Source organism: Schistocerca nitens, chromosome 8 (genome assembly GCF_023898315.1).
Source record: "Schistocerca nitens isolate TAMUIC-IGC-003100 chromosome 8, iqSchNite1.1, whole genome shotgun sequence".
Taxonomy (NCBI): Eukaryota; Metazoa; Arthropoda; class Insecta; order Orthoptera; family Acrididae; genus Schistocerca; species Schistocerca nitens.
Genome location: NC_064621.1, coordinates 99,370,418 through 99,390,217, shown reverse-complemented (window position 1 = coordinate 99,390,217; position 19,800 = coordinate 99,370,418). Strand labels below are relative to the sequence as shown.

General features: G+C 39.4%; 1 protein-coding gene across 1 annotated transcript in view; it reads left to right on the top strand.

Annotated features, from left to right (window-relative positions):
• The window catches only part of LOC126199422 (modular serine protease-like), a 270,462-nt gene that overhangs the window by 122,692 nt on the left and 127,970 nt on the right, over positions 1–19,800 (top strand). The window contains exon 4 of the mRNA XM_049936340.1: positions 3,627–4,006. Coding sequence (XP_049792297.1) covers positions 3,627–4,006 — 380 coding nt within the window. The remainder of the gene's footprint in view (positions 1–3,626; positions 4,007–19,800) is intronic.

Sequence of the window (19,800 nt, the reverse complement as noted above, 5' to 3'; positions counted from 1 at the left end):
CGTAATGGACCAGACAACAATCATTCAATAAAGCCTCTTTAAGCTGCTGAAAGGCTAATTGGCAATCAGCTGACCACACAAATGGAACATTCTTACGGCGGAGACGCTGCAACGGTGCAGCAATCTGTGATGCATTAGGTATAAACCTAATATAATATGTCAATTTGCCAAGAACTGCTTGCAATTCATGCAGAGTGCGAGGGGCGGGCAAATCACGAATAGCTGCTAAATGTGACTGGGAGGGATGAATGCCTTGAGCATTAATAACATGTCCCAGATACTCCAACTCCGTAAGGAAAAATGAACATTTATCGATGTTGCAACGTAGGCCTGCCTGAGACAACACTGTAAACAAACACTCCAAATTACGGAAATGTTCAGCAGGCGTCCGACTGGACACAACAATATCGTCTAAATAGTTGCAACACGATGGCACATTAGCCAGAAGTTGTGACAAAAAACGCTGAAAAACAGCTGGAGCTGCCGCACAACCAAAAGGCAAACGCAGAAAACGGAACAACCCCAACGACGTGTTTATGACAAAATACTGTTGTGATTGCTCGTCGAGGGGCAATTGCAAATATGCTTCACGGAGATCAATTTTGGAAAAGAAACGAGCTTCCTCTAACTTATCCATCAGCTCGTCCGGTCTAGGTAAAGGAAAAGAATCAATGACAGTCTGAGGATTAACTGTCGACTTAAAATCAGCACACAAACGTAACTTGCCAGACGGTTTCTTTATAATAACTAAGGGAGAAGCCCACTGGCTCACTGAAACGGGTTGAATAACACCGTTGTTTTGCCAACGACGAAGTTCATCTTCTACAGGTGCCCGGAGGGCGTGAGGCACTGGACGAGCACGAAAAAATCGAGGCTGAGCATTATCTTTTAACGTAATATGAGCGGCAAAGTTCGCAGCACAACCGAGTTCGTCTTTAAATATGTCACTGTATCGTTTACACAAATCGGTTATGCTGTCTTGAGGAACAACAACAGAATTAAGTTGCAACACATTGTCTTGGATAGACAGGCCAAACAAGTCAAAACAGTCTAATCCGAAAATGTTTACACTGTCTGTAGCGCGGAGCACTGTGAATGAAACTGTTTTTGTATTGCCACGGAATGTGGCTGGCACGCTACATACACCTAACACAGGAATTTGTTCTCCACTATAAGTAGCCAAAGAATGTTTTGCCGCTGAAAGTTTAGGGCGGCCGATAGCCGCATACGTAGCACTATTTATGAGAGTCACAGACGCACCAGTGTCTAATTGAAAATTGAAGGTCTTATCCTGGATGCATAGCTTCACAAATAGTTTATTACACTGTCTCTGGATCGGTGCAGCCGAGGCGGAAGACACAAAATCAGCCCGTTTAGCGCGTGTTCGCTGCTTACGACAACTCGTGGGTTGGGCGGGTGGAACAACAACTCCCGCTTCACTTGCAGTCTGTACATTACTTTTTACAGCGCTTGAATTACGCTTGGGTCGCATAGCAGAGGGCCGGGTGGGTGGCTTATTGCGAACAAGTTTATCACCCACACGAACCGTGGAAGAGTCTTTAAATGCGACCTTCTGGGCCGGCTGGCTTTGAAGAACATGAATATCCATGGGCTGGGCAGCACTAGAATTGTTCTTGCGTTTACGCAAACAAACAGTCTGGATGTGTCCTTTCCTTTGACAAAAGTGACAAACTGCGTTTCTTAATGGGCAACGTTCACGAGGATGAGCAAGAACACACTTAGGGCAAGACTTAACTCTATCATTTTGCACACGCGGCTGACGAATGTGTTTAACATGACGCGGCCGGCTAGTGTTTACAGTCTCACTCTGCCGGTGGGGCCGCGGGCGTGACATAACTTGCTTAGCACAGGCAATTTGAGAAATACATGGCTGATCTAACTCACACTCAGCATAGTCAAAAGTATCTTGGGCTTCAATAATGTTCATCACAGTCTCTAATGACGGGTCAGGCAACTTTAAGATAGCAGCACGAATACGAGAATCTGCAATGTTTTGAGTAATAGCGTCGCGTAACATGACATCACTGTAGGAAGCTCCACACACACAATTAAATCGGCACTGACGGGTGAGGCCCCGTAAATCTGTTAACCACTGTTTATTAGATTGATGTGGCAGTTTCTTTAATCTGAAGAACTTGAATCTGGCCGCTGCCACATGAACTCGCGACTCGAAATACTCAGCAAGCTTGGTAACAACAACGTCATAGTCTAAAGCTTCTGGCTTGGATTACGGGAACAACTTACAGAGTAGTCTATAGACTTCCACGCCTGCAGTGGAAATTAAATAAAGCTGCCGCTCATTACCTGTGATTTTGTAGACTGACATGTGCGCCTGCAACTGCGCGAAATATTCTTGCCATTCTTCTCGTGATGCCTCAAAAGCACGAAAAGGCGGTGCTGCCTGTGCTTGTTCCTTGTGTGGTGGTGGATTAGCCACTTGTTTGGCGATTGCTTCCACCAGACTTTGTATTTGCTGACTCTGTATCAAGATCAACTGTTGTAATTCGGCAGACATAGTGAACACAAATTAAACCAGCCCCCAAAATTCTATCTCAAGAAACAAGTTGAACCAGCCCTGCACACGAGTTCGGAAGTCCTCGTCGCCAGTTTTGTGACGGCCTTCGTAGCGACAACACTTCGCTGTAGAAACGGCCTACGAAGTCACCGCCACACTTTTAATAGCGGGCCGACCGGTCCGCTGGAACAGTGAACAGAAACATGAAAACCCAAACACTCGGATTAAATGAAAGTCGGTACTTATCTTTATTAACGACGATACAGAACACAGTGGTGAACATGGTCTACAGAAATCTGTCTAGTTCGAGTCGGTGCGGCTAGGTCAGCGTCGGCTGATGACAAACAACAACTCTGCTGCGATGAACACACAACTGACTAGCAAGTACACAATTCGGTGGCGAGTCTACAACTGAGCGGCGAATACAGAACTGTCCTAGCGCTCGCGACTCCAGCGCTTAAGAAGCCAGAAGCCAGCGGTGGCGCGCGCAGACTTGCTGCGATTTCCTGTATCGCTGGCGCTGCTTATGCGGACGGTGTCCGGACTTTGATGCTGCCAAGCTTTTTGGCAGTGGGCTCGGTTGGCATTACTGGCTAGGATATAACAAGAAACACATGTATAAGGCCCAAGTGCAACAGTTTCCAGTGTTGGAGATTACTTTTGTTACAATAAGATTGAGTGTGCTGAGAGAGAATTGAAATATTATAAAAGAAAACAATTACTTGCTTTGTTTGCTTTTGAAAGCTGCAATGTAGAGTCAGATATCATAGATAGCCAACAGTGTGACTGTTTGCTTAAATGTAATATTGGTCTTCTCATTTTTTAGGCCGAGGGTACATTTTTTAAACATTGTTGCGACATGACTGTAAAAAAGTGCATCCCAAAAAACCGAAGAACTTCATATATATATGTGCAGCACATTGAACAGAGAGTTTCACATTTTTTGGATGTGTTATATACCTTAATCTTAATACTTGTTACAACATTTTATTTGATGGACGTAGACAGTAGTTAGAATGTGTTATTCTTGTGCACAGACCATGATGGGTGGTAGCTTTATGTATTAAGACAATCTTAATCCATCTTTCAGTTGCTCCTCTGATGCCTTCTTCCGCTGTGCATATGGTGCCTGTGTTGATGAGAATGCAGCTTGTGATGGTACCATCCAGTGTGAGGGTGATGGCTCAGATGAAGCTCCTGAGCTGTGTGGAACATCTCCAGCCCTCAAGTGCACACTTCCACTCAAACACAAAAATGGTGGCTACAAAGTGATTGGCTGTGACTCCCAATTTTGTGGGTTTGCACCAGGAGCACAAGTACCTTCTGGCACACAGCTGGAATTCTTCTGTGATGAAGGATATCATATAAGTGGGCCCAATGATTCCTATTGCCTCGATGAGGCCTTTACTCCACCGCCACCAGTTTGTGAGAAGAATAGGGAATATTCTACCTCCAGCACATTAAATTATGGTATTGTCTAATATGTCATTTAAGATGTGTAATAGCTTATCTGGCTTTTTAGATAATATGAAATTACTACTCATTATGTACAACAGTATCAGCATTATAAGGAAAAGATAAATTGCTATTTACCATGAAGATGACAATTTAAGTTGCTGGCACGAGTAATGAAAAGTCATTTATACATTAGCTTTTGATCATGGTCTTCATCAGAAAAGGAAACACACATTCATTCACACAAGCAAACACACCTTACATGCACATGACTGCCATCTCCAGCAGCTTGGAGTGGAATGGCATTCCAGTCTGAGCTGCTGGAGATGATGGTCATGTGTGCATGGGGAGTGCTTGCTTGTGTGAATGAATGTGTGTGTATGTTTCCTTTTCTGATGAAGGCTGTTGCCAAAAGATAATGAGTAAATGTCTTATTGTTGTTCATGTTTGCAACTTAACATATCATTACCATAAGTAGCAATTTATGTTTTTCTTATATTGTTGATATTCCAACCTATAAATTGTGTGTTACTTAAGTCTAATACAAACTTCAGTTACTGTTTCAACTCAAGTGTCCTCCTTTGGTATGTGATATGCTTGATATCAAGTGCTACTCAAGCAGTGGGTAGAAGATTCCACGCAATACAGCCCTGCATGCGGACAGCAAAGTATGAATTGCATGTAGACCATATTGCATTATGACAACTAGTTACTTATGATTGCAAGCATAATATTCTGTAATTATGATTTAAAAAAATTCTGGTAAGTCAGATTTTTTATTTGTTACAATTCAGCAAATAGCGATCATTAAGTTATTGGTAATAAATGGCACACAATTTTGATAGAATATTTCTAACATTACAGATAAATAATTATTAATCAAGAACATTATTATAAAATTTGTTACAAATGTCATATGGGTTTGACATCCATTCATTATCACGGTTCTGTCACTGTTTCTTTGTTTTAATCATGCTTCATTAGTGTTCTTGGAGTAATAACAGTTTGTTATACTAGACATGACTTACGGTCTGATATAAAGACAATCTGAAAATTATATCATATGGTGAGTCATATCTAGTATAACAAACTGTTATTACTCCAAGAACACTAATGGAGTGTAATTAAAACTAAGAGACAGAGACAGAATTATGATAGCAAGTGGATGTTAAACCAACACATAACACATACATAACAAATTTCATAATAATGTTTCTAATTAATATTTACCCATAATATTGGAAATAATGTACTTCCAGATAACCTGACAATGGCTATTTGCTGAAGAAGGCTTATTGTAATGAATAAAATGATCTGATGTAGCAGTATTTTTGGGATCATAATTACGTAATGTTCTTAAAAGACATATACAATGCAGCAGACCAAAAGACTGCATAGTATTTCTGTATAACTCAAAAAACAGTGACAAATGAAATTCTGCCTGAAGCTGGAGGCAAGCTTAAAATTTAATTATAAGCACTGTTGAGCACTGTGAGGGGAAGGATAATGTCACGTCATTAATGCAAGTTAGTCTTCAGGTACTCATCAACAAAATAAAAAGGATGTTTCGTTAGTAAATTGTTAAGTTTCTTCCTGAAGCTATTGCTTTCTTGTGATTGATAGGCACAGTTTATTGAGAACTAGGCTGCCCATATTTTATGGGGATCCAGATTTTCTCTGAGAAAAGAAACTGTCTCTAGAACATAAACACAAGTGAATGGAAATATATTTGTTTCTGTTACTAGTTCAGTTTTTAGCCATCAATCTGTAGGAGTTCCATATAGGCAGAATGGTTTCAGGATGGGTAGAAGAGCATATGAACTGTCTTGTTTTCCTTTAACAGTGATTCATTCTAGTGGAGCCATGAAAGGAGTTTGTCAATTGTGTTATTTATTTTGAACTTCAATTGCAAAGCTGAGTCCAGCTGGAAGATCAAATTTGTGCCATCTGCAAACAACACAGGAGATGCATTAAGGAGATTTAGAAGAAGGCCATTGATAAAGAGTAGGAAGGGAAGAGGGCTCAGTACCCACAGTGAGGGGCTCCACAGCTTATCAGGGCCTTGTAGGAATAATTTTTTTATAGAGTCAAGGCTTGTAATTTCTGCCATTTCCTTTTGGTTGGTGATATAGGATTTAAACCAGTTATTTGCTCTACCTCTGATGGTATCTTATTCTAACAAAGAGTAAATGATTAACAGTTGCCTTTCCTAAATCCAAATTAATGTTAGGTCAACCGTTCTATTTTTTCTAGAAATGTTGTGACTATACTGCATATGACTTCCTCAAACATCTTGGATATAGCTGGAAGTATGAAAATTGGACAATAATAGTTTACATCATGACTGTCCCCCTGTTTGAAGATTGCATTTACGTTCAAGGTGTTTAGTACTTTTGTGAAACATCCTCTGCTTACTGAGCTATTGATTGCATTTCATAGCCAGACACATTCTTCAATAAATAATTTTTATTTATTTATTTATCATCCCAATGATCACATTTGTGATATAGGATTTGTCAGGATACATTTCAACAACTATATAATATCTTTACAAAAAAATTTTCTGTGCTGAATTCGTATGAATCTATCTTATGTTTAATACAATATACAACTAATAAGTGTTTTTATAACATAATTTCTTATACGCTTGACAGGCCTATTCCTTGATGTTGTGATTTAATTTGTCACATTTATGATATCATATATTCTTATACAGTTGAGCAGAGCTATTCACTTATACTGTAGTGACATTTGTTAAGCATATAGTTCTTAATCTTCTTATGTGCTGGAGAGACATATTCATTGATGTAATTTCATTTCTCACATTAATTTAAACATATATTCTTATAGAGTTGCGCAGAGATGTTCACTTATGCTGTAATAACATTTGTCAAGCATGTGGTTCTTTATTTCTAATACAGTTGAGCATAGAAATTCACTTACACTGTAAAAATTTGTCAAGCAGTTTTAAGTTTATCCTCATTTTCCAGATCTTTGATATGTTTTGGTAGTGCATTAAAAAGTTCGATGCCTTGATTACATACATGTTTCTGACTTTGGGTCCTTGTTACAGCTTGTTTTAACTCCACATTAAAATTATTATTTCCTGACTCTCATGATGTTTAGTACCTCGTGTTCAGTTACTGGGATCAGAAAAATTGACCTGTCTGATGTTGGGAATATAGGGTTGCATGACACTACTGGCATAATGATTCCTGGCACTAGATTATTGACAGTCTTTCAAAAAGTAAGGTAAAATGTTCACTAATCTGGTTTACAACAGAGATTTTTGTTTCATTTACCTGGAGGTATTCAGGTGAGACCTATTTGGCTTTGGTTTGTGTGGTGCCATTGACAGTGTCCAAAAGTGCTTTACTCATGTTACCTGAGTTTACAGTAAACTGGTTAGAGACCAGTTTTGCATTACTTATGACCTTCTTGAGGATTTTTACGCCTGTTAAAGTGTCTTTGGAAGTTTGCATCACTGTTTGTCTTACTTTCTATATAAAGTGTTTTCCTGGTTGGACAGGGGTAATTACTCACTCAGTGATTGTACTGTATTTGTTGCTCCTGTTGTCTACAAAAACCTCTTTTGCATAAGATATAGGACAAGTCAAGTGTAAGTACACATCTGAAAGTGACTTCTAGGCATTCTTATTTAATGTTACAATAAAACACTTTATGCATTAAGTATTTAAATAGCCACTTCATACATTTAAATATTCTTCAATGGAGTAAAAGCAATGGTGCTGTAAATATGACTTTAGAAGTTTTCCAGAGGTTTTGACCTCAGTGCGAGCTTTTAGGTTTTTGGGAAGTTTGTTATAAAGTTTATTTCCCATATGGAAAGTACCTTTTTGGCACACAGATGTGTTAATTTGGCTTACATGTAATTTTTTTTCTAGTAAAAGGTGATTCATTATTTGTAGCCAATGCTTTTTGATGATTTTTTTGTATGTCTTTTCAGGGTAAAGGCAATGTTGAAATAATGGTACAGTTTATCAACAAACATTTTTATTTTCTTTTCAGTGTCATCCTCAAGATATTTCCCCAAGTCTCATGCTTTAGTCAGTGCTTAATTAACGTTAAACTGTTGGTATCTGCAATAGAGGACCTTAATATGGTGCATGACCTCCCTTAACTTTTAGAGTGGCTTGAAATGTGCTGGGAACACTTTCAGTGAGATGTCTGAATATCTGTGTAAGAATGGCAGCCCATTCTTCGATAGCTGCAACCAGAGAGAATAATGATATTTGACACTGGGATCTGGAGAGAAGTTGACATTGTAACTCATCCCAGAGATGTTCCATTGGATTCAGGTTGGGACTCAAGACAAGCTAGTCTGTTTCAGGAAAGTTATTGCCAACAAACCATTGCCTCACAGATGGTGATTTATGAAGGGTGCACTGCTATGCTGATACAATCAGTCACTGTCTCCAAATTTTTTGCAACCTCTATCAGTATGTGAGGTTTGGCTTTAGCTGTGCTTTTTCCTTCACTTTTCCCCACTTTACAGTCTCATCACCAGCAGTCAACTTGGGCAGCTTTAGAATGATTGGATTGTCCCAAATGGCTTTGTTGCTCAGGTGACATCCAATGAGTAGTCCACATTCAAAGTCACCTAGCTCTCCTGGCCAACCCAGCCTGCTGTTATTGCTTCTCCACTGACAATGTAACCCCCCCCCCCCCCCCCCCAATCACCCTCCCGCATCTATTTATTTATCCTTGGGAGTCCATCTCTTGAGACATTCATTGGTCATTTCCACTGCACATAGGGATGTTCAGACACTTCTGATGAGATAGTATATCCACAGCATCCTTTCACATTGTCATGTCATGTAATAATAGGGCCTTCATTGACCTTATCCATGCTACACTCGTTTGCTAGTTAAAAAAAAAGTCTTCATTGTGGCAATACAGCTCATATGAAGCCCCTGAACTTTGTAGGGTATCTCTAGCTTCCAAGTGTACACTTGCACTGAAGTAGTACAAAAATGGTGGCTACAGAGTGATTGGTTGTGACTTTGAAGCATGCAGTCTTATCCCAGGAACACAAGTATCTTTTGACACCTAGTTGGAATTTTTCTGTGGGAAAGTGACAGTAGTGAAACTGTACTAAACATTTGCAAACCAAGATTCAAAACAGTTCCAACAAATCTCTGATTGCATCTAAATATCAGTTTGAAATATTCAGTCTCATCTTCCTTGATGGCCATAGGATAGCAAATGGTGTCCTTGTTTTGTTTAGCCAATGTTAATCATTTTCTTCTGTCAGGAGTATTGCCATCTTCCTGAAAGTGGCAGATGTCCACTATCTGCACTCACCCAGTACCACATGCATTTCCAGTACAAAAGACTTAGTGAAGGTTTGTGAGAGCAGTAAGAGACCAAAGGACACAATCTGTCTGGTTCATCCACTAAGTTTTCTCTGACCTGAGGTATTATGCCAACAGCTACACTACTTATGACACAAATGCTTTAATGTTTAAGAAACTAAATTTTAAGTCATTCTTTCTTTTTATTTCTGTTACTGGTTCCATTACAGTTACTTTGTTTCACCAATTAGTAAATGAATAATCCTCTTCTATCTCAACTATTCTTTTTCATCAATTATAATGAAAGAGTTTTTTCTTCACATACAGTGAGCTAGATTGTATGTGAAATTTTTCATCACATCATCATGTATGAGGAGAGTATTCAAGCAAACACAAGTGTTTGTAGATGAGAAGCAAGATGGAGAGGAAAGAAAAGCAGAGAAGTGAGTACACACTGACAAATGTGCTAGAGCTCAACTACAGAGAAGAATACAAGAAAATGATAAAAAGTTACCAATACAGCAGAAGAAAGGGGAATGCGGAAAATCTCAGAAGAGTCAGAGAAAATAAGGGGAAGAAGAGAGAGATTTTGAGGAAAATAAGAAATCCCAATCAGTAAAGGGTCTGGTGGTTGGATCAGTAATATTCCAGGCTACCAACCTAGTGTTATTTTGAGAATTCAAGAATGACCTTAGATTTCCTACTCTCTACAATTTACAATTTCAAATCACAAAATGGAAAGTTCACACAATGGATGCACTACCCCAGGTGGTAACTCTGTTGAGGAATCCACAATTACATCTTGTAATGCATTGGGACCTATGGCTCTGGGCAGTCCCAACATTTGAGGTGATGAAGAGATGGACTATAGTGAAAAGTCTTCTAAGTAAAAGTTCAAAAAGAAGTACTGCTTTGGAACATTAAATGTAATATTTCTACAGAAGAACCATAGGCAAATCTTAGCAGTGCAAGAAATGAGATTCTTAGATGAGAATGTAGTTGAACATAACATTATAAAATTTGTAATGGGAAACCAGCAGTAAGAATAATGGAAAACATGCCAATGTTTGGAACAGAAATTTATGTAAGAAAAAAAAAATAGTAGATAGTATGAGAATGTACATCAGAATTAGGCCCATCCAGTACCTCACAGAGGAAATAGAATATAGCATTCTCAGTTGTTAAATGACTTCCAAAGCCAAACTGTACATTTGATAGCAAATCGTGTGATATAAAATAATCAATTATCCTTACATACACAGCCTTTCCAATAACTTTTGCAAACACTGATGGCATAGAAATGGGTCTAAAATTATCTACATTATCCCTTTTTATAAAGCACCTTTACTGCTGAGTGCTTTAATTGCTCAGGAAACTGACCATTCCTAAAGGAAAAATTACAGATATGGCTAAATTCAAGGCTAACTTGTGCAGCACAGTACTTTAATATTCTGCTAGACACTCCATCATAACCATGAGAGTCCTTAGTCTTCAGTGATTTAATTATGACTCGATCTCCCTCTTGCCTGTATCACAGAGGAGTATTTCAGACATCAATCTCGAAAAGGCATTTGCCAAGAAAGTTATATGATTTTCTGTAGAAACTAAATTTTTATTTAATTCACCAGCAATGCTCAGAAAATGATTGTTAAATACTGTACATATATCCGATTTATCAGTAACAGAAATATTTTTACTGTGAACTGACTTTATATCGTCGATCTTGTGCTGCTGACCAGACACGTCCTTCACAACTGACCATATGGTTTTAATTTTATCCTGTGAATTAACTATTCTGTTTGCGTACCACATACTCTTTGCCTTCCTAATAACATTTTTAAGCACCTTACAATACTGTTTGTAATGGGCTACTGTAACTTGAATGTGACTACTTCTAACATTTTGATATAATTCCCACTTTGTTCTACAAGATAGCCTTATCCCACGAGTTAGCCTTTTACTGCTAATACCCCGTTTAGAACATTCTAATGGAAAGCAACTCTCAAAGCACATGAGAAATGTGTTAATGAAAGCATTCTATTTATCATCTATGTTTTCGGCACTATAAACATCCTGCCACTTTTGTTCCTTGACCTTCTGCTCAATACTTTCACTCTTTCTGTAATGAGAAAAAGTTCAAACTTTTTACATACATAATTTATGTAAAATGAATGTTCAAGTGAAGGTAAGATAAAATACCAGCAAAAATTAACTTATTAATTATAAATAATAATAAAAAATTGATTCCAGTACCCTAATGTATACCATCTCATAACTCAATTATAAAACTCAAACTAACTCATGGATTATGCCATCTTTGAAAACATCTGTCTGTATTATTATTTTTATTAACTTGATTGGCAACACTGAGCTACTTGAGTCATTTCACATTCAATTTCTCTTTGAAGGTTGTACAGCTTGGTTCTTGCTGCCCACCCAGTACCATTTCATTAATTTTGATTATAATTTTTCTCAATTAACGTGCAATCTCTGTAGCCATTCTGTGACTCATTTCTGCTGAAAATGCATGGTTGTTAAGAAGAATATTATTTTTTTACTATTGTTCTCTGTATGTGTTTTTTTGAGTCCAATTGCTTTCAGATATTGTTGAATTTTTCAGATCTATTGTCCTCCTGCCTTCTTTATAACATTTCTCATCACATCTACATCTACATCTACATCCATACTCCGCAAGCCATCTGACGGTGTGTGGCGGAGGGTACCCTGAGTACCTCTATCGGTTCTCCCTTCTATTCCAGTCTCGTATTGTTCATGGAAAGAAGGATTGTCGGTACACTTCTGTGTGGGCTCTAATCTCTCCAATTTTATCCTCATGGTCTCTTCGCGAGATATACGTAGGAGGGAGCAATATACTGCTTGACTCTTCGGTGAAGGTACGTTCTCGAAACTTTAACAAAAGCCCGTACCGAGCTACTGAGCGTCTCTCCTGCAGAGTCTTCCACTGGAGTTTATTGATCATCTCCGTAACGCTTTCACGATTACTAAATGATCCTGTAACAAAGTGCGCTGCTCTCCGTTGGATCCTCTCTATCTCTTCTATCAACCCTATCTGGTACAGATCCCACACTGTTGAGCAGTATTCAAGCAGTTGGCGAACAAGCGTACTGTAACCTACTTCCTTTGTTTTCGGATTGCATTTCCTTAGGATTCTTCAAATGAATCTCAGTCTGGCATCTGCTTTACCGACAATCAACTTTATATGATCATTCCATTTTAAATCACTTCTAATGCGTACTCCCAGATAATTTATGGAATTAACTGCTTCCAGTTGCTGACCTACTATTTTGTAGCTAAATGGTAAGGGATCTATCTTTCTATGTATTCGCAGCACATTACACTTTTCTACATTGAGATTGAATTGCCATTCCCTGCACCATGCGTCAATTCGCTGCAGATCCTCCTGTATTTAAGTACAATTTTCCATTGTTACAACCTCTCGATACACCACAGCATCATCTGAAAAAAGCCTCAGTGAACTTCCGATGTCATCCACAAGGTCATTTATGTATATTGTGAACAGCAACGGTCCTTTGACACTCCCCTGCGGCACACCTGAAATCACTCTTACTTCGGAAGACTTCTCTCCATTGAGAATGACATGCTGCGTTCTGTTATCTAGGAACACTTCAATCCAATCACACAATTGGTCTGATAGTCCATATGCTCTTACTTTGTTCATTAAACGACTGTGGGGAACTGTATCAAACGCCTTGCGGATGTCAAGAAACACGGCATCTACCTGTGAACCCGTGTCTATACCCTCTGAGTCTCGTGGACGAATAGCGCGAGCTGAGTTTCACACGACCGTCTTTTTCGAAACCCATGCTGATTCCTGCAGAGTAGATTTTTAGTCTCCAGAAAAGTCATTATACTCGAACATAATACGTGTTCCAAAATTCTGCAACTGATCGACGTCTAGGTCTGCACATCTGTTTGACGTCCCTTCTTGAAAACGGGGATGACCTGTGCCCTTTTCCAATCCTTTGGAACGCTACGCTCTTCTAGAGCATACCTACGATACACCACTGCAAGAAGGGGGGCAAGTTCCTTCGCGTACTCTGTGTAAAATCGAACTGGTATCCCATCAGGTCCAGCGGCCTTTCCTCTTTTGAGCGATTTTAATTGTTTCTCTATCCCTCTGTCATCTATTTCGATATGTACCATTTTGTCATCTGTGCGACAATCTAGAGAAGGAACTACAGTGCAGTCTTCCTCTGTGAAACAGCTTTGGAACAAGACATTTAGTATTTCGGCCTTTAGTCTGTCATCCTCTGTTTCAGTACCATTTTGGTCACAGAGTGTCTGGACATTTTGTTTTGATCCACCTACCGCTTTGACATAAGATCAAAATTTCTTAAGATTTTCTGCCAAGTCAGTACATAGAACTTTACTTTCGAATTCATTGAATGCCTCTCACATAGCCCTCGTGACACTACATTTCGCTTCGCGTAATTTTTGTTTGTCTGCAAGGCTTGCATCCGCAGCAGTTCTCTAACTCAGTTGTTGTACCACGGTGGCTCTTTTCCATCTCTTACGATCTTGCTTGGCACATACTCATCTAACGCATATTGTATGATGGTTTTGAACTTTGTCCACTGATCCTCAACACTATCTGTACTTGAGACAAAACTTTTGTGTTGAGCCGCCAGGTACTCTGTAATCTGCTTTTTGTCACTTTTGCTAAACAGAAAAATCTTCCTACCTTTTTTAATATTTCTATTTACGGCTGAAATCATCGATGCAGTAACCGCTTTATGATCGCTGATTCCCTGTTCTGCGTTAACTGTTTCAAATAGTTCAGGGCTGTTTGTCACCAGAAGGTCTAATATGTTATCGCCATGAGTCGGTTCTCTGTTTAACTGCTCAAGGTAGTTTTCAGATAAAGCACTTTAAAAAATTTCACTGGATTCTTTCTCCCTGCCACCCGTTATGAACGTTTGAGTCTCCCAGTCTATATCCGCCAAATTAAAATCTCCACCCAGAGCTATAACATGGTGGGGAAATCTACTCAAAATATTTTCCAAATTATCCTTCAGGTGTTCAGCCACAATAGCTGCTGAGCCAGGGGGCCTATAGAGACATCCAATTACCATGTCTGAGCCTGCTTTAACAGTGACCTTCACCCAAATTATTTCACATTTAGGATCTCCGTCAATTTCCTTCGATACTATTGCGCTTCTTATCACTATAAACACGCCTCCCCCTTCACTGTCCAGCCTGTCTCTGCAGTATACATTCCAGTCTGAGTTTAGGATTTCATTACTGTTGACGTCTGGTTTCAGCCAACTTTCTGTCCCTAGTACTATATGGGCGTTGTGACCGTTTATTAATGAGAGCAGTTCTGGGACCTTTCTATAGATGCTCCTGCTGTTTACTATTAACACATTAATACTGTTATTACCTGTTGCATTTTGCTTACTCCTACCTTGCCGCGTCTCAGGAGGCGTCTTGTCGGGCCTAGGGAGGGAATTCTCTAACCTAAAAACCCCCATGTGCACTCCACACGTACTCTGCTACCCTTGTAGCTGCTTCCGGCGTGTAGTGGACGCCTGACCGATTCAGGGGGACCCTACATTTCTCCACCCGATAGCGGAGGTCGAGAAATTTGCACTCGAGATTTCCGCAGAATCGTCTGAGCCTCTGGTTCAGGCCTCCCACTCGGCTCCAAACCAGAGGACCGTGATCGGTTCTGGGAATGATACTACAAATAGTTAGCTCTGATTCCACTCCACGAGCGAGGCTTTCCGCCTTCACCAATTCCGCCAACCGCCTGTACGAACTGAGGATGACCTCTGAACCCAGACGGCACGAGTTATTGGTGCAGACATGAGCAACAATTTGCAGTCGGGTGCACCCAGTGCTCTCTATTGCCACCGGCAGGGCCTCCTCCACATCTCAGATGAGACCCCCCGGCAAGCAGACAGAGTGAACACTGGCCTTCTTCCCCGACCTTTCCGCTATTTCCCTAAGGGGCTCCATCACCCGCCTAACGTTGGAGCTCCCAATAACTAATAAACCCCTCCCCCCATGTGCCTGGTCGGACCTTGCTGAAGGAGTGGCCACATGTCCACTCACAGGCGGAGTGGGCGATGCCACACGGCCAGCCTCCAGATTTACCCTCCGCCTTGTGCGCCGTGAACGCCGCTGAACCCGCCACTCCCCTTGGGGAGAGGGTGGCCCAACCGCGCCCGGTACGCGCGAAGATGTCTCGACAGCAGGGACCGAGGGTGAAGCATGTAACACCTGGGGTGTACCATGCGACGCACCAGACTCTCCACTGTTGCTACACTCCGAGGCAGCAGTCTGAAGATGGCTGACCGCGGCCATCAACACGCTCAGCTGTTCGCGAACAGTGGCCAGCTCCTCCTGCGTCCGTACACAGCAGTCATACATCCTATCCATCCTAAGAAATCAATTTACTGTAGAGAGTTAATCAACTTTTAACTAGACTGCTAATTCACTAAAGGCAGCTGATTGTTGACTAAACTGTGGTTGCTAGCCACTTCTTGTAGAAAACAATGAAAATAGCACTACCTGTCTCTGGACTGTATTCAAAACAAACACTAGCACTACTGGCACTAGCACTATGGTTGACTAAAGGGACTCTCTCTGACTGTATTCAAAACAAACACGAAATCTATGGAACACTATTACTAGCACCCGAAAATTAAAGCTTCATAATAGCAAAAAAAGATGATGAAGAAATAGGTGATTTTTTTTTCTTTTGTCAATCTCTCTACAGATGGTTTCATTGGAGATAATTATCCAGATTTCTTCAACATGGAATTTTTCATTTGTGCAAGTTCTGGTGATTCTTCTTTCAGTTTTGAGGAGCTGAGCAGTTACTCTTTCAATACAGGGTGATTATAATTAAAGTTAAATTTTAAAACCACTGTAGAAATAACACCACTGGTCATAATGTCAAATTGCAATGGAATATTATCAGAGAAGGGGGAAGAGGTATGGCAGAAGAAAAATAAATATTTACAAAATGTAGTGATAGATGGTGCTGTAAGCATCATAACTTAATAGTGTCAACTACAAATGACAAATTAATCATACAGCTATGCCTATGGTGTACGTTTGACATCTAACAAACTGTACTACTCAGTGTGTATGGGTGTACAGATGTGATACTGTTAGTTACATAAGCCCATCCGCCATGGCAAGGTCATATCACATCGGATGGGAAAAATCGGTTTTTAATTGTCCTGAGGCCAAAAACTGCATAAAAATCATCAATAACATCGGTTTTTAACTGTCCTGAGGCCTAAAACTGTATAAAAAGCCTCAATCAAAATCAAATTGGATTATTAATTTCTGTGTAACTGGCTCAAAACATGTTCAATATACTGTCCACCATTTTCTGCAACAAGTTGAAATCGAGAAACAGCATGTTCCAAAACTGATCGAAGCGTTTCTAGAGTTACATTCAGAATGTGTTACACAATACATGCCTTCAATGCAGCTAAGTTTGCAGTCAGAACACTGAACACAACATCTTTCAGATAGTCCCACAGCCAGAAATCACACGGATTAAGATCAGCTGATTGGGATGGCCAGGCTGTAGGGAAATGGCGGCTAATAATTCTAGCATTTCCAAAATGGCACTTCAGCAGTTGCTTAACTGGATTTGCAATGTGTGGAAGTGTGCCACCTTGCATAAAAATGATCCCATCCACACATTCATGCAGTTGGAGAGCTGGAATGATGTGGTTGTGCAAAAGACACACATAAAATTTACCAGTGACAGTACACGTAACAGGACTGGAAGCACCTACCTCTTCAAAAAAATATTGCCCTATGATAAATGATGCCATAAACCCTCACCACACAGTAACTTTTTCAGGATGAAGTGATACTAGTTGATGTACGTATGGATTTTCCATTACCCATATTCAACAACTCTGTGTCTTGACATACCCTGTCACATGGAAGTGGGCTTCTTCTGTCCACAAAATCTTCCATGGCCAATCATTGTCCACTTCCATACAAGCAAGAAATTCTAAAGCAAAGGTCTCTCTTGCTGGGAGTTCAACAGGAAGCGACTCGTGCACATGGGTAATTTTGAATGGATAGCAAAGAATTGTGTTTTGTAGGATTTTACACGCTGTTCTCATGGGTATGTCCAACATTTGAGCAATTCTCTATGCAGTACATGTTTGCACACCACCAATCATCTCCTCTTGCATTGCTGTGGCCACTGCTTTCACTGATGTCGAATCAATTCATTTCCTCCCTTTACCAGGTTGCACGCCAAAAGAACCTGTCTTTTCAAATTTCTGAATCATTTCCACCAAACCCAAGGCAGTCATCATACCAACACCTTTTTTCAAACCTTTCAGTGTCTGGAACTTCTGGAGAGTGATGTGTGCACAGTCATCATTCTTTGTAACACAGCTTTACAAGCAGAGCACGATTTGGACTGTCATGGCGAACGTCGCAGATGTGAAAGGAGGAAAAGCCATGTACCCGGCATGTTTATACCAACTTCAATCAGTCATGCGCTTGACAGGTGTTGTTTTCATTTATGTATTCTGACACATACAGCGCCTTCTATTGATCAATTTTCACGCTATTTTTTTTTCTGCCATACGTTTTCCCCCTTCTCAGATCATATTCCATTGCAATTTGACATTATTCTGGCCAGTGGTGTTATTTCTACAATGTGTTGAAAGTTTAACTTTAATTATAATTGCCCTGTACATTAACTATGTTGGATATTGATAATTTTTCCTAGACATTTAAACTGTAGAACCATGTAAATATTTTTGATTGTTTATGAAGACTTCACTGGGTGTGATCTCACTTTTCTTGAATAATACTTATAATTCTGTTTTTTATGTGATTCTTTGGAGGCTGGTGATATGGGCATGAATGTCTTCCATGCCAAGATCTAAGGGAGCTAAATCACCTAGAGACACCAGGCAGTTTGTTCTTATTGAGAGTTTTGCTCCAGCTTTCCTTTTATTTGTGTTTTCTTTTTTGCTGAATCCTCAAGATGTAATGGAGCACTACATTCAAAACCAATGTGGATTAACTATCACCTTGTCTAAGACCAGTTTTTATTGTGAATGCTTTTGACATTTTTTCCCTGTACAGCATGGAATTTGTGTTTGTCAAAGTTAGTTTGTTGATTTCTATTACTTTGAAATGAAAACTGTATGATCTGATGATTTTTAAATGTATGGATCTATGAATACTATCATGCACTTTTTTAAAATATATGACGGAAATAAAGTGCTAATGGTTTCTATACTTGAAATGTTTTGTTATTAGTTATTAGATTCACACTGAGCATTTGGTCTGGTCAGCTTTTGTGTGGGCAAACTCATCCTTAGTATTATGTAAATTGTGGTTCCAGAGTGTTTTTACTCTTTCTGTAAATTAGATATGAAAAAAAATCGTATGTGAAGCCCAGAAGGGTTATTCCTCTGGAATTATCTGGGTTGATTTCATCCCCTTTTTAAATAATGAACGGATTATTCACATGATTCAGTGCTCTGGAATTTTCTCTGTAATCCACATTTTGACTACCTGTTGGTAGAGATTTATGACTACAGATTTTCCTGCATTTCTCCAGGTTTCTACACAGATTATGTCCTCACTGCATGGATTCTAAATTTTTAGTTCTCTGACAGTGAGTTCTATTTGGTTATCGTTGGAGGGTCTACTTGAACAGGGATGATTAAAATAGATATGCTAGTATTTAATCGAAATATTTCAGGCAGGCCATCACAATTTAAAAAGTTTGTTGAATGTCTCTATGAAGGTCTCTGCAGTTTCCTGATTACTACTTGCTAACTTTCCTGATTTGTCCTTCGGCATTAATGTTGGGGTTAACATTTTTTGAGATATATGCCAAAAGTTTTGTAGTAATCTCACAGTTGCCTTTTCTTGAAATTTTTTTCATCATTTCTGGGGATTTTCAATATGTTAACATTTTGATTAACTGATGATTTAGTGGGGTGAATTCCTTTATTGTATTACACTTAAATTTGATTTCTCTGACTTTCAGTCTTTTTGGTTTATCCAAACTTTGTGCCTTCTCTCTACTGCCTATTTACATTCTTCATTTCAATTATTTGACTTCATGGGATTTATTGAAGTGAATTCTTCTGCTGTCAATATTTTAATAGTCAGTTCTTGTGATTTGGTGCTGATGGACTCTTTCCCATGTGGTTGTACTTCATAATTTTCATTAATTTGTTGTTTTTGTTAATTTCATTTGATTGAATTTTCTTCTATTTTCTGATGGATGTTTATCTGTATCAAAGGGTTGAATTTTATTTTAATCTTTACAATGTAGGGGTCAGTCCTGTCTACTGCCCTAAGGACTTTAACATTCAGAATTTCTTGATGATTTGTATCCATGCAGACATGGTGTAGCTGTAATTTGCCTTTTGTGATGTTTGGATTTATTTATTTTTATTTGGTCTATGTCTTATGTAATATCCCACATATGATTCCTAC